Source organism: Strix aluco, chromosome 5 (genome assembly GCF_031877795.1).
Source record: "Strix aluco isolate bStrAlu1 chromosome 5, bStrAlu1.hap1, whole genome shotgun sequence".
Classification (NCBI taxonomy): Eukaryota; Metazoa; Chordata; class Aves; order Strigiformes; family Strigidae; genus Strix; species Strix aluco.
In genome coordinates this window covers 2477330-2492778 of record NC_133935.1, presented here as the reverse complement: position 1 = coordinate 2492778, position 15449 = coordinate 2477330, and the positions used below count along the sequence as shown (strand labels likewise).

The 15449-nt window shown below is 39.1% G+C and overlaps 1 protein-coding gene across 1 annotated transcript in view; it reads left to right on the top strand.

Annotated features, from left to right (window-relative positions):
• The first annotated feature begins 359 nt into the window (after window positions 1–359).
• Window positions 360–15449, top strand: part of SMC1B (structural maintenance of chromosomes 1B) — a 33623-nt gene continuing 18533 nt past the window's right edge. Inside the window, exons 1-12 of the mRNA XM_074825279.1 lie at window positions 360–468; window positions 2157–2345; window positions 2863–2975; window positions 4085–4288; window positions 4667–4905; window positions 5311–5569; window positions 7016–7156; window positions 9170–9252; window positions 9721–9928; window positions 11036–11221; window positions 13527–13706; window positions 14727–14873. Coding sequence (XP_074681380.1) covers window positions 360–468; window positions 2157–2345; window positions 2863–2975; window positions 4085–4288; window positions 4667–4905; window positions 5311–5569; window positions 7016–7156; window positions 9170–9252; window positions 9721–9928; window positions 11036–11221; window positions 13527–13706; window positions 14727–14873 — 2058 coding nt within the window. The remainder of the gene's footprint in view (window positions 469–2156; window positions 2346–2862; window positions 2976–4084; window positions 4289–4666; window positions 4906–5310; window positions 5570–7015; window positions 7157–9169; window positions 9253–9720; window positions 9929–11035; window positions 11222–13526; window positions 13707–14726; window positions 14874–15449) is intronic.

Here is a 15449-nt window from a genome sequence, read left to right as displayed (position 1 = left end):
AGGACGAAACCGGGAGCGGAGCGCGGCCGGGAACGGGCCTCCGCTCAGCCGAGCAACACACCGGGTCGCGATGGCAACGGGAGCCACGCCCCCCGCGCCGCTTTGCCACGCCCCCCGCGCCGCTTTGCCACGCCCCCCGCGCCGCTTTGCCACGCCCCCCGCGCCGCTTTGCCACGCCCCCCGCGCCGCTTTGCCACGCCCCCTCCGCGTGCCTGAGGGCGGGCGAGGCTGAGGGCCGAGCGGGTCTTCCCACCCCGGGCAGGCGAACTAGTAAAATATATCCGCTGAATATTTAAACCGCGGGGGTGGGGAGTTGGCAGGCTAACGGCCTCGGTTCCTGCTTGCCCACTGCCGCAGGGATGGGCTACCTGAAGCTGCTGGTGATGCAGGATTTCAAGTCGTGGCGGGGGCAGCAGGTGATCGGCCCCTTCATGAGGTTCAACTGCATCATCGGGCCCAATGGATCAGGTAGCGGGGCTGGGGGGCGGGCAGCTGGCGGCCCTGCTCCTCCGCTGGACCTCTCAGGGTTGAGTTTTCAATTTAGGGGACTTTGCGGGGCAGGTGCAGGTTTAGGGCTGGGCCTTCCTGGCTGCACAAAATGGAGGAGGGTGGTGATAACTGGCCTGTTGAGGAGTTGCAGAGCTTGGTGCTTCAAATCTCTTCAGCTGCACCTGATTTATGGAGTTTTGGAGGCTCCTGATTTGCCATTGCTTTCTTAAACTGAAAGTATAGGTGTTTCCAGCATGGAAGGACAGAGGTGGGGTGGCTGAAGGAATTTCCATTTCTAGTGGTCTACACTTCCCAGCCCTTGTAGAATGAGTGGTTCACAAACAGCACACCTTGCTTTTGCCACACCAGTTTGTAGTTCAGCTTACTAAGGTCACATAAAGATGGTTTTATTTTAATACTCTGGGTTGTAAACTGTAGCTCTGGAAAACTGCTTCTTGATTTGAGTCTGTAGTCTTTGCCATATGAGTAAATGCCTCCCAGAAAGAGATAGTACCTTTGCAAGATGGTAGCTGCTTTGTAGTTTAGCCCACAAGAGCCTTGGTTTGTACATGTGACTCCACACTATTATCCTGTGGGTGCTGGAACTTTTAAAAATTTGATTCACTACTTCTGAAAGCTCCATTCACCAAATGGGATTTTATCTTCTATTTGCCAGAGAACAATAGGGTAGGAGGTGGGGGTTGTCCTGACAAAGAGCCACAAGGACAGGCTGAGCATTTGGTCTTAGTTTCCCCAGTCTGTTAATGATTGAGTTTATGATTCAGATCTTTAGATCCTGTTGTTTTTTTCACTTATCTAATTTAAGTGGTATCTATGAATGTAAGTAATTATTATTTAGCATTATAATCACATTCTTTATCATCCTGTCCCTACTGTTCCATATTGGAAAGTCTCAAGATTATGGATACTTTTTCCAGGTACTCTTGCAGTTAAATCTGAATACATTTTATAAATTAATCCAGGGAGAAAAATTGTAAATATTGTGTAATCTCTGAGTTGAGTTTTTTATTTATCTACTTTCCCGCCCGTAATCTTCCTTTTATGATATTTTGGAGAATAAGTCAAAATATTGCGAAACTATCAAGGTTGAAGGCAAAAAATATTTAAACTGTCAACATGAATGCTGAAGTCTAAAGGGGAAAACCAACAAGAGGATTCAGTAAAGAGAATTTTTGTCCAAGAAATGTGATCAGAGAACTTTGTTGTTGTGGGGAACAGATCTGGAAAGTACTGGTGTCCTTTGGAACACTGGAGTTCTAGTGGAACAGTTCTAGTTATGTGATAGAGTGTTTATGCAGCAAAGCTCACTGACTGCATTCTCTGAAGGAAATTACCAAGTAAGGATGCTGCCCGCTCAGTTTAAGTAATTTCCTCTAGAGGTGCCTGTGTAAGACAAATTTGTGCAATGAGGCCGAACAAATAAAAAAATCATTTTTGTGATGGACAGGCTTATTATCTGCTGCTAGTGTGTTACATCTTAGAAATTTATTTATTATGTGCAATATGTTTGCCTCAATGAAACAGAGAATTAGAAATAGAATTAATAAAGACTTTTACAATTATGTATATTTTTCAATTGTTAATCAAATACCTCCTTTCATTTTTGCCTTGTCAAAGCAATTTTTTAAAATTATCTTTTTTTCAAGGAAAATCTAACATAATGGATGCCATTAGTTTTGTGATATGTGAAAAGATATCTAATTTGCGAGTTAAAAGTGTTCGAGAACTTATTCATGGAGCACACGTTGGAAAACCAGTTTCTTCTACAGCTAGTGTGAAGATAGTGTATTGTGAAGAAGATGGGGAAGAAAAAACATTTACAAGAGTTATCCGTGGTAGGTAGTAGGTTCTGTTGCATGTACTTTCTGTTGACAGAGGTGTAAAAATTGGAGAATCTTCAACTTTGGATTTCCGATGCCTCCTATTCTTTAGTGTTTCAGTGGATTAAGCCCATGAGTATGGCAGTAGTTCTTAAGAGTCCTTCAGTAGCATAAAAAAACATACTGGGGCAAAGTTAAAAAATTAAACAAGTGATTAATATATGTACTTTGCTCCATACTTAGATTTGTAGATACTCAGTTGGAATATGTAGATGGTGTAGGCTCTAGAAAATGAGGTCTGACACCTTGCTGCAGGCACGAGCACTTAAACATCTGTCAATACCATTTGGAAGTATGCAACTAGAATTTTCTTACAGAAAAAATTATTGAAATGACCAAGGGAGTAATTGAAATCTATTTTCTTCTTTGAGGAAATTGCTCAGTTAAATTGTTCCACTAGTTTAGTTGTTTTCCTCTGGATTTTGTGTTGTAGCCATTTTATAGTCATTTTTTTTTTTCTTTCCTCCTTCAGGTAGTTGTTCTGAATATCTTTTCAATGATAATTCTGTCAGCCGATCTACTTACATATCTGAGCTTGAAAAAATAGGCATACTTGTCAAAGCTAGGAATTGTCTTATTTTTCAGGTGAGCATTTAAGGTACTTCATAAAGAAAATAAAAGCTTCTGAGATTATTTTAAAGGAGTATACTGTTATCTATTTAACAGGAAAGAGGGCACCCTTACCTATTTCAAGCCAATTCATTTTTTTCCTGACTTCAGCCAAGAATTATGAGACTGCAAAATGGAAATAATGGGCTTTGTGTGTGTAGGAGTACACTAGTAAGAAAGAAGCTGCTCTGGAAGAAATTGAGTACTTGTGTTATTCAGAGTGTATAAAAAAAATGTGGGTCTCTATAAATGTTTAGTGTATTAAATTCTAGGAGTGTTATAAATAGGAAAAGATGATTTCATCTTGAAACACTCCTATTAGTCAAGATGCATGAAAACTTACAGGATCTTTTTTGTTAAGACTGGGGGATTGAGAATCCTACTGGGTTACTAGTTTACATATATTTAATGATATAGGTCAGGGATGCCAGGTACTTAAGATCAATATATTTCACAGGATTGTCTTCCTTGCAGTTGCTGAAGAAAATTCCCAAGGAACTGATTTTTTTTTCCCTTTTATAGAAAGCCTCTATATGGATTCTTACTGCGATAATAGTTTCTATGATGAGGCATTTGCCTACTATACAAACAGATTAAAAATCACAAAGCTTATTTCCTACACTTGACTGAAAACAGTAACTCCTTCAGATCAGTGAAGATTTGAGCAGCATGGACAAAAACTGTGTGCCCATTAACTTTGGGAGTTATGTCATCTAGTGCATTGATTTCAGCTGGTTTGCTTTTGAAACGCTGAGGGGGATCGTTAGTTTACTTTTCACTGAGTATGAGTTTCAGTTCCTTTAAAGAGTCTAGAAAGATTTAATTTTGTCATTCTGATACTGCTCACTGATTTGTGTAGGTTGATTTAGTCTGAAGGTGTTTTTGATAGACTGTATGTGACATTCTAAAACTTCTAGTGATGTCATTAATTAGGTGAGGTGGCTAGGTGATGCTCCTTTTGGCACTAAACTTTTCCTTGTGTGAGTATTTCATGGGTTTCTGTTAAATGTAAATATATCTGCAGAGAAATCTGTACTATGTGCTCCTTTTTTTGTTGTGGTTTTTTTTTTCCAATTTTGTTTTAGGGAACAGTGGAATCAATTGCAGTGAAGAAGCCAAAGGATAGAACTCAACTTTTTGAACAAATCAGTAATTCATGGGAATATGCTGAAGACTATGAACGAAAAAAGAAAAAAATGCAGCAAGCAGAAGAGGATGCACAGTTTAATTATAACAAGAAAAAAACTATTGCAGCAGAACGCAAACAAGCAAAGATAGAGAAAGAGGAGGTTACTCAAAGCTATTCCTTTTTTGCATGTTAAGATCTCAGATTTTTCATCTTTTATGAGCTTAAATACAGGCTTTCTTAAAAAAAGAATCTGTTGTATTTAATCTAGTATTTTTTTTCAGTATGGTATACTGTGTAGTCATTTAGTATCATTTAAAAGGGTAGAAGAATATGTATAATAAAAATCTAAATAAATGACAGCATAGGTGTGCCAGTATAATTAAAGTGTTGACTTACATGTTTGAGTTTTATGATTAATGCACATTACTGGAATTACAGCTACTGGTGTATCATTTTACATCACTTTGGACTTGAAATTAGACTGCTAATGATGAAAAATCCTTTTTGTAAACCATAAATAAAACTTTAATGTTGGTAGGCAGAGCATTACCAGATGCTTCTCAAGGAACTGGATGAAGAAAGGATACAGCTGCAGCTTTTCCGGCTTTATCACAATGAAAAAAACATTGAATTTGTGAAAACAAGTTTGGATGAAAAAAATATGGAGGCTAGTATCAAGAAAGAGTCTCTTTCTACAGCAGAAGATGCATTTAGAACCAAGAAAAAAGTACTTGGTGTACTAAACAGAGACCAACAGCATATGGAAAGAGAAATAAAGTAGGTTTTCCAGTCAGATTCTCTGATACCTGGTAAAGCAGCTGGGTGATACCTCAACACCATGCAAGTCAGTTTGTAGTAGTGTACTAAAGTAATATCTAGATACTGATTTCACCACCATGCCCAGGGTGTCAGTAATTTCATTATATAAATACTTCTTTGCTATAAAATTTTTTAGGAGGTTCTGCTTCACTTCTTTAAATTTCTGTTTTCAGTGGATATTTAAAAAAAAAAAAGACTTGTGGGTATATAACCTTGCAGTTCACAACTGATTATTTGTTTGCACATGTGGTTGGGAGGGGGTTCTTTTTCTTTTTGGTGTGTTTTTGTAGTTTTGGATGTGTTTTATGGTTGTTTGGGTTGGTTGTTTGGTTTTTCGTTTTAGTTTTCTGGTTTGTTTTTTAGGACTCTGGAAGCATCACTGATTCACCAAAGACCCCTCTATATAAAAGCAAAGGAAAACACTTCCTACCAAATCAAGAAAGTAGAAATGTCTAAAAAATCTCTAAGGGACAAAGAGAAATCCTGTGATAAGGAAAAGCAGAACATAAGAGAACTAGAGATGGAATTGGATGATATTGAGAAGGCATGGAGAGCATTTGAGAAGAAAGCTGAAGAGGAGATACTGCAGAAAGCGGCAGATATTGAGCTGAGAGAAAGTCAGGTGAATTGGGAGGCCAAAACGTACTGTTTACTAGTGAAGTCAAAAAATCCCCACTGATGACAGAGGAACCATTGTTTCACCAATAACCTGTAATTTCTAATGATCTTTTTGCTGTTGAGCTCAAACAAAAACAAAATTGTAACTTTTATTTAGAGACAGTTTCATCAGATGAAGAGAAATGATGATGCAGCCTCTTGGAGTGGGCCATCTCCTTTCTGGGAGGGAGAGGGGGAAAAAGATCTCTCAGAAGTTCCAAATGTGGAACACTTTTAGGAAGTAAATCTAAATTGCATAGAGGTTTAGAAGTTTACCATTGTGAGACTGGAAATGGTGAGCATCTCACCTAGGGTGTGAAGTACATCTCCTGAGCAATGTGAGAAGATACCTTATTAGAGGGAGCAGTGAGTTTTCAGTGAACAAGAAGTTGAGAAGAGTGTGATGGAAACATCAGAAGGGTTGTAGACAAGGATTGTCATCTGTGGGTTGGGATTATAGCTACATGTAGTTAGGTTGTTTGTTCTCTTTTGGTTTTTTTTTTCTTCCTCTTCATGGAAGTCCCCATCGTACATTGTGGCTGGGTAGGATAGAAGAACATCCAGTAGAATCTCGGGGTGAGAGGTTAATTGTTGAGAAATGGCTTGTCAACAGAAATATGGCTTGTTTACAGAAATATGTCTTCAGTTAGGAAAAAACAAGAAGACAACAGAAATGTAAACAAGCCCTGGTGGCATCCATACCATCTACTGTGGGTCAGAATCTAAAACCGAGGTAGCTCACTTGTGAGCTATTTTAAGTTATTTTAGAAGGAAAGGACTGCATCACTTTACGATAAATTCACATTTGAAGAAACTATCTTTGCAGCCATATGGCCAGAAATGCTTTTAAAACTAAGTGCTAGCTTCTTTTCTCCACTGTCTCTTCCTTAAAATAGCTTCTGATCAATTAATGGAGAACCTGCAGGGTTGTTCTTTTAGTTTGTGAATCTTCATACTCTGCACTTTAGAGGCATTTGGTCAGTTAGTGATAACTTTGCAGGATTGTTTAAAATGTTTGTTTACCTTAAAAAAATTATTTGATAACATGAGAATGCTGTAATTATTTATAATTACCAAAACTTGCACTGGTTTGGGGCTGTGCAAAAACTCGGTGTTAACCTCAAGATTGACTGTGAAGTACTGTAAACTTTATAAATTTTCCTGAAAAACAAGAGTCATTAGAAGTCTAAAATAAGACTGTAGGCAAGAACCATTAAGTGCAAGCTTTGGGTTGAATCTTTCTCTAATAAAATATAACTTCTTATAATGCAATTAGTAGCTAGAAGGGTCTTCTGGAGACTTGAGTGGCTTTCATAATCTTAATTATGATAAAGTAGGCAATTACTAATTGAGGCTGTAGGCAACATGAGTTGCTAGACTTTCAGTGAACTTTTTTTTGTTGTTTGTCCAGTTGGAGCACTATAAAGAACTAAAGGAAATAGCAAGAAAGAAAGTAGCTACGCTAACCCAGCAGCTAGAAAAACTTCGTTGGGAGGAGAAAACAGATCAGGAACGGCTGAAACTTAATCGGAGGAAGAAAAAAGAAGTTGAGGTATTTGTATCAAGCTAGAACTATGTTTTAAGGAGAAAAATGTTTCTGTACCTACCCCTTCCTCTGGTATACATGCATTAAATGCTTTGATCTAAACAAGTCCTCAGCAAGGGAGATACTTTGCAAGTGTTGCTTCAGTTTTCATATTGCAACAGGTTCAGCAAAATGGCCTCTAAATTTGTTCAGAGAATGCTTGTGTGGGCCTACACTGAGGATTTGGCTCTGAAAGCTTTGGCTCTAATATTTTACAGTTACTCAGAACATATGCTTAACTCTAATCAGCTCCTGGTTTTGCAAGTGTAGTTTTTCTTTCTGAGATGTCCTACCACTGTTGTATATCTGTATGGTACTCACACCCTTTTGAGGTTTATTTTGGTCACAGCTACCTTTTTGCTGAGGTGTTTTTAAGATCAGTTGTGTGTATGTGTTGTAGTTGGAAAAATCTCCTTGGTGTCCGCTCTTCTGTTGCAGGGTTTGGTGTGAATACAGATCATTGCTGTCATTTTGTTTCTGATCCCTTTTATCACTGCAGATCCAAACATGTAACAATAAAATACCTACATTTTTCACTATGAGTTGGTCATTATGCCTGGTGTTCTCTTTTAGAAAAACTATTTCCCAATTCATTGTTCAGCGTCTCATGATGCTTCTGATAGAGGTAGAAAGGACACCAGCTCAGCTGACGATCTGTCTTTTGCCAGAAACCTTGCCCTATTAGGTGTTTTTGTTTTTTTCTTTTTTTAAACTATGCTAACCTTGTGGTTTTATCACCTATTAAAAAGTTAGAGATGTGTTTTTTCACTATTTAGTTATGTAGTCAAGGTTTGAAGGAGACTTCTTATGTTCAGAAAACTCAAAAATCCATCAGATGACACTTCACCAGTTCTAGCGTTCCTAACACCTTGTTCTTGCACATAAAAACTTGCTTGCATGGAAAAGTCTATATTTTACTGTATATCTGTGAGGATGTAAAGTCATCCTTGCCGTGATATCTAAGTTAATGCTTGTATATCTATTTGCTCTTGGTACAATACTACTTTTTGAAGTACTGATTACCAGGAAAACCTAGAAGTGAAATAAATTCTATCGCTTGTGCTTTTAAAACTCTGCAAGTCCTACTGTACTGTTGAGAAAGAAATAAGGGATGCTTGAGAGTTCATAAAACACATGCCTGACCATTCAGAGTTGGCACAACTTACCTGTTCTCCTGATATCCACGCTGGCCGGGCTGGGGGACCTGGCTTACGAGGAGAGACTGAGAGCTGGATCTCTTCAGCCTGGAGAAGAGAGGTGGAGGGGACCCCTTATTGCTGTCTGCAGTTACCTAGTGGGAGGCTGTGAATAAGAGAGTCACGCTCTTTCCAGAGGTGCACAGTGATAGAATGGGAGGCAGCAGGCACAACTTAGAACACAGGAAATTCCAAATAGCTGTTGGGTGAACTATTTCATCTCGAGGATAGTCAAACATTGAAGCAGCTGCACAAAGAGGTTGTGGACTCTCCATCCCTAGAGCTATTCAGAAGGTTCTTTCATTTCCTTTAGTTAATGTATTTTTACTCAATTTGAGTAATTGAAAATACTTGTTTCACTGTTGGTTTGTTTTCTAGTACAATGCTTTTGTGTCAGGTTGGAACCTCTTATGTCAGCTTCATGTGTCCTTCCTAGGAAAAAGCTGCTATTAATCTCGGGCCAAGAAAATCACTTGTTCTGTTTTAACACCTATAATTTACTAACACCCTATTTAAAGTTGTTTTATTTGATGGTGTCATGATTCTTTGTGCTGAAGAGGCTTTTTCTGACCTGTAGCCAAACGTGAAAAATCCAGTAATGGCCTTGATAAAATAATTTCAATCTACTGTTGAAAAAGAGATGCTATTACTTCAACATGAAATACCAACATGGAAGAAAAGATCTATCTCAGTACTTGTTCTGAATTAAGAGCTTTGTATCTTGCTATAAAACTGTTGTTTTCCTCTGTTTTGTTTTTAACACGTTCTGTTTGTGATTCTGTAGGAAAACATAAAACAGACTGTGGAACAGATAGAAGAGCATAAAAAACGAATAGAGAAGTTGGAAGAATATGCCAAGATATGCACGTATGTTTAAAAAACTAAAAGCTAGTTGGATTTCTTGTGTATTATATGTTTTTCAAATTAACATAGCAGGTTTTGAACTCTTTCAAATTCTATTCTTTAAATTTTTAATAAGAATTAGAATTCTTAATGATTAGCAGAGTGTGGTAGAGCCTTTGTGATTTTTGGTAAGTGTGTAAAGGGAGTAATAATTTTTCATGAGAGTTCTCAGTCCTTATTAGTTTTACAGTATCAGACCTTTTATCAGTGGAGGATAAAACAGTATGCAGAAACTCTCACTTGAACTCAATTTTGAAACCTTAAAAATAGCTTATACTATGGAATGCAACTTGTATAAGGAGTAGCTTCTTATAGATACTTAAAAACTTTAAAATGATTTTCGTAGCCTGTGACCATAGAATAACTTTATAAGCTAAAAGCTTGTGGAACTGAAGGAGTAAATTGCTTTCCTATTTTTTCTTCCCTTCAAAGCGAATCTTTAGCAGAGAAGAAACAGCAAGAGGAAATGCTAAGTAAGGAAATTGAAAATTCAACAGTACGAATGGCTGAAGTGAATGAAGAATTGAACAGAATAGCTGGTGAACTGCAGAATGCCAAAATTGATTACCATGAAGGAAGGCGTCAGCAGATGAGAGCAGAGATCCTGGAAAGTCTCAAAAGACTGTATCCGGATTCTGTGGTAATTAAATGGCCTCATTTAAGTGCCTTGTTTTAGAATTAATATTTAAGAGTTCTGCCTTGGACTGGGTAAGCAGCTAGAGTAAATTGGACTGTCTTGAATATTCTTTTAAACGTTAAACTTGCTTGAGTGTACTTGGTGAAATAGTATTACTGAAAAAATAGTAGCATATACCATCATTATTTTTCACAGTTTCCAGAAATAGACAGATTACTGATTGCATCAAAGAATAATTTTGATCTGTTGTGTGATTTTGTGGTTGTTGATTTATTTATTTTTATTTTTGGTTTTGTTTTCTTCTGTCCTCAAACATATTTTTGACTCACTTATTTTGAACAAATCGATGGGAAGGTTAGCTGGGAGACCACTTATTCCAGAAAGAATACTTCTTCCAAAGGACAATTTTGCTTAGGTGCATGAGACTTTGATGTTATCAAATGGTCTGTCTTTGTTTATTAGTTACCGTATTTTATTTACTCTTCAGTAATGCCATTAAGTGTTTATGTATTGATTCTGAATTGGCAGCAGACATGGGTGGTTTTATGAGGCATATTTACACCTTTTTATTGACACTTAAAAATACTTAGTCCAACATCGGAAGCCGTTCCAATAAAAACTTTTTAATAAATCTAATCAGTTGAATAGTTGGTCTCTGAGTATGTCTCAGTATAATCAGTCCTTTTGATACTAGTCAGTTGAGATGTAGAATCTGGGAATCTGTTTTTTTTATTTTTTAATGTTTAGAAGGTGACACATCTCTATTCAAAGTTTTTATTGAGTGTTAGATATTTTCTTTCTCTCCAAAAAAGATGCTTAGTTAACTTGCTGTTGTCAGTCTGCCATGCTTCTGGAAGTGTATACTAGAAATTGAGTAAAACATTGGGATATTTAACTGTAACCTCAGGAAAAAAAGTAAATCCCTTCAGATTTTGAAGGTGTACTCTGCAATTTGGATTGACAACTGCTGCAATTTCAGTTTTTTCTGACATACAGCTGTTGTAAGAGAGTGCAGTTGGTAGATATGTAGCACATTTTTCTCTCACTGTTTGATTAGCTGATATTATTTGATATCTAAAGTAACATATTTCTATATATATTTATCTTCAGTTTGGAAGACTGCTCGACCTGTGTCATCCTATTCATAAAAAATACCAACTTGCTGTTACCAAGGTATTCAGCAGATACATGACAGCGATTGTTGTTGCCACAGAAAAAACAGCAAGAGATTGCATTCGCTTCCTAAAACAAGAACGAGCTGAACCTGAAACTTTTCTTGCTTTGGATTACCTTGATGTAAGCACATTTTTCTTTTTTCCTGTCATAAGCAATTAATACACTTGTGAATCTTGATATTGGCTCATTTAAGCTTAACTAAAATAGCTTAAGTGTTAAGGCAAAGCACTTACGAGGTGAACTTCATGAGGTTCCTGTCAGCCCATTTCTTCAGCCTGCTGAGGGTCTCTCTGGATGGCAGCATGATCATCTGGCATATCAGCCATTCCTCCTAGTGTTGTGTCGTCGCTTGCAGAGGGTACATTCTCCTCTATCATCCAGATAATTAATGAAGATGTTAAACAGGATTGGTTCCAGTATTGACATGGGTAGTTACTGGCCTCCAGCTGGGCTTTGTGCCACCAGTCACCACCCTGTGAGCCTGTCTGGTCAGCCAGTTTTCAGTCCACCTCACTGTTCATCCAGCCCGTATTTCACAGCTTCTCTATGAGGATCTTATGGGAGATAGCATTGAAAGACTTACTGAACTCTAGGTAGACAATATCTGCTGCTCCCACTTTGTCTACCGGGCCAGTCATTTCCTTGTAGAAGGCTATCAGGTTGGGCAAGCATGACCAGCTTGGAGAATCCATGCAGACTACTCCTCCAAGACTTTCTTGTCATTCGTGTGCCTGGACATTGTTTCTAGGATTAGTTGCTCCATCTCCTTCCCAGGGATCAAGGTGAGGCTGACTGTCCTGTAGTTCCTTGGGTCCTCTTTCTTGCTTCTTTTGGAACACAGGAGTGACACTTGTTTTTCTCCAGCCCTTAGGCAGCTGTTTCAGTTGCCATGATCGTTCAGAGGTTATTGAGAGTGGTTTTGCAGTGACATCAGGTAGCTCCTTCAGCACTGGTGGTTGCATCCCATCAGGACCCGTGCGTTTATGTGTGTCCGGTTTGCTCGAGCGTTCCCCGACCTGATCCCCTTCCATCAAGGGTACGTCTTCCTTGTTCCAGACTTTGCCCTGGTCTCTGGAACCTGGGATTCCTGGAGGCTAGTCTTGCTAGTAACAGCTGGGGTGAAGAAGGAATTCAGTACCTCAGGCTCTTCTGTATCCTGTCACCAGGTCCCCTGCCTCATTCAGCAGCAGGCTCGCATTTTTCTTAGTCTTCCTTTTGTCACCTATGTACTCACAGAAGCCGTTTCTTTGACATCCCTTGCCAGATTCAATTCTAGTTGGGCTTTGGCTTTCCTAACCCTGTATCTGCATGCTGGGACAGTGCCTCTCTATTCCTCCCAGGTTACCTCTTCCTTCTGTAAGCTTCCTTTTTGTGTTTGAATTTTGCCAGGAGCTCATTATTTATCCATGCAGGCCTCCTGGCATTTTTGCCTGACTTCCTGCTCATTGGGATGTTTGCTCTTAAGGCTGGAGGAGGTGATCCTTGAATATTAACCAGCATTCTTGGGCCCCTCTTCACGCTGGTGCCTTATCCTGTGGGACTCTACCAAGCAGATGTTTGCAGAGGCCAGAGTCTGTTCTCCTGAAGTCCAGGGTTGTGGGGTTGCCTTTTGCCCTGCTCTTCCTCTGAGGATCCTGAACTCTCCTGTCTCATGCTAACTGCAGCCAGGGCTGCCTTTGACCTTCCATTCCCCAGCAAGTCTGTCCTTGGTGAGTGTGAGGTCTAGCAGAGCACCTTTCCGTGCTCATCTATGAGGAGGTTGTCATCAACACTTTCCAGGAACCGCCTGGATTGCTTGTGCTCTGCTGTGTTGTCCCTGTAGCAGATATCAGAGTGGTTCATGTTCCCCTCGAGGACCAGGGCCTGTGATTGCAATGCTGCTTTTAGCTGTGTGGAGAAGGCCTCATCCACTTGTTCTTCTTGGTCTCAGTTTCAACGTTACCTTTACCAGATCTCTCTTCAGTCCTTCCCCATGAGCTCTCAGTTGACTCCTCGCCCTTCCCCAGGCAGAGTGCTGTGCACTCCAGCTCTTCCCTCGCACACCGGGCAGCTCCCCCTCCTCATCTTCCCAGCCTGTCCTTCCTAAAGAGCCTGTATCCCTCCGTGGCAACGCTCCGGTTGTGGGACCCACCCCACTATGGCCCCCTGATCCCAAGAAGCCCTGCAGCTGCACGCAGATCTTTAACTCATCTATTCCCCATGCTACCTGCGTGAGTGTACTTGTATTTCATGCACAGTGAAATTGTTTGGACAGCTTTCAGAACTATAGTATACACAAAATAGGAAAACCAGATCTCTTTCTAGGCTTACAGCGACTGAGACCCCCCATTCTGTTGATCTATACGTCCTGTCCCCAGACCACTCAGATTTGGACATGCTTTGCTACTACACCATGGATTCTAAACACCACTTATTTGCTTTACAGGTTAAACCAATCAACGAAAAGTTAAGAGAGATAAAAGGAGCTAAAATGATGGTGGATGTTGTACAAACTCCGTTTGCTCCACTGAAAAAAGTGATTCAGTTTGTGAGTGGGAATGGCTTGATCTGCGAAACAGTTAAAGAAGCAAAGCAAATAGCATTTGATGGACCAGTGAGGTTGAAGGTAAGAAGCTGAATTTTGTTGTATATCTTTTTCATTGCAGTTAGGTATTTGATGGCATTTAAATAATTCGTCTATAAACATCCCATGAAGTATTGCAGATAAACACAGAATGGTACTACGTTGTCTAGTCTGTTGCCACATAAACCCCCAGTTGTTTCACATGGTTATGTTTTCCCTTATATGGTAGTACGTTTAAATTTTTTCCTGGGAAAAGGAAGGAAATTTAGAGGTAGGTTCGTGTCCAAATATGTTTCTTGGTATGGTCCTCGTGATGAAAAGGAGGAGAAGAAAGGGGGATAATCTTGTTCTTAAAACTGTCTGATTTAAAACTACAAACTTTATCTTGCTAGCTTTTCTATGAAGAAATGCTTTCAAAAATTCTTTACAACTAAGAGATTCTGTCACATATTTTAGATATAGACAGTGTTGAGGACTGGAAGCTTCTCTGTCTCTTCCTGCAGTTCTTTCTTCTTATCCATCTCTCTATTGCTGTAGACAGTCTGTAGAGCCCTTCTATGCATTTAGTAAACCTTTTAAAATCTTGATTAAAACAGCTTTATGTTGAAGGTGAGTGAAATCATGTTTACTTGGAGTCAAGTCACAAAACCACCTGTGTTCCTTAGTAAAACTTCCACTTCCTGTTTACAAATGAGCTGTTTTCCTTCACCCCATTATGCCATTGCTTGGTTTACTCTGCTGAGCCAGACACAACCTTCTGAGTGTGTACACAAATGTCTCATGTTAATTTCCTAAATACAAGGAAATTCTCCAGTTTAATTTCTTTTTCGGATCAGTTGTAATAATACCAGAATGTGACTAGTACCAAGAGACAACAGACTTTTTTGTGGCCTCATGTATCTCACATTAGCAGGTTTGGAACAGAAAAAGAAAAAATCAAGAGATCAACTAAAATGTGGTTGTTCTTTGTTTCACTGCCATAACTTGGCGCAGTAGTTGATGGGATATTTTGGCTGCTTTGTGTTCAGATTTATTTGGTTTTAATTTTTTTTTTTTTCCCAGACAGTGGCTCTTGATGGAACTTTATTTTTGAAATCTGGAGTGATTTCTGGAGGATCAAGTGATTTAAGATTTAAAGCTAGATGTTGGGATGATAAAGAAATTAATAAAATGAAAGACAGAAGAGATAGCTTGATTAATGAGTTAAAGGTAGGTCTCTTAAAAAGCACTTAACTGCAAAAGGCATAAAGGAGTAGAGGTTGTGTCTAATTCAGCTATGGGAAGGTGATTTTCTAAAAAGGCGATTTTCAAAACCTCTAGAAGATGCAGACAGGACACAGTAGCTGTTTATCCTCTTGCAGTTAATAGTGATCAACTGTGGGTCTCTGTCCTTAGTTGGTGGGCTGGTTCCCATATCACAGAGGTGCAGAACCAGGAGAACACTGTTGATAAGTTCCTTCAAGGAAAAAGAGCTGTTGTTCAAAGTACCTGAAGACTTTAGTGAAAAAGATGGTACATTCTGTCAACATGAAAACGTTTGCACGGACCAAAACCTGTCAGTGTAAAATGATTTGTCACACCTCTAGTTATTTTGGAAGAGGGTTAGAGTAGGAGTTTAGGAATTTGCAAGCATATGCTTTCTTTTGAGAAATAGATGTTACAAAATGACTATTGAATATGACCAGTGCTATCAGCATGTACCTGGAATGCGGCCTATGTCAGTGAGGCTAGCTTTATGTAGTGCGTAAATCTGAAAAATGAGTAATTTCCAGATAAGTCACCTTT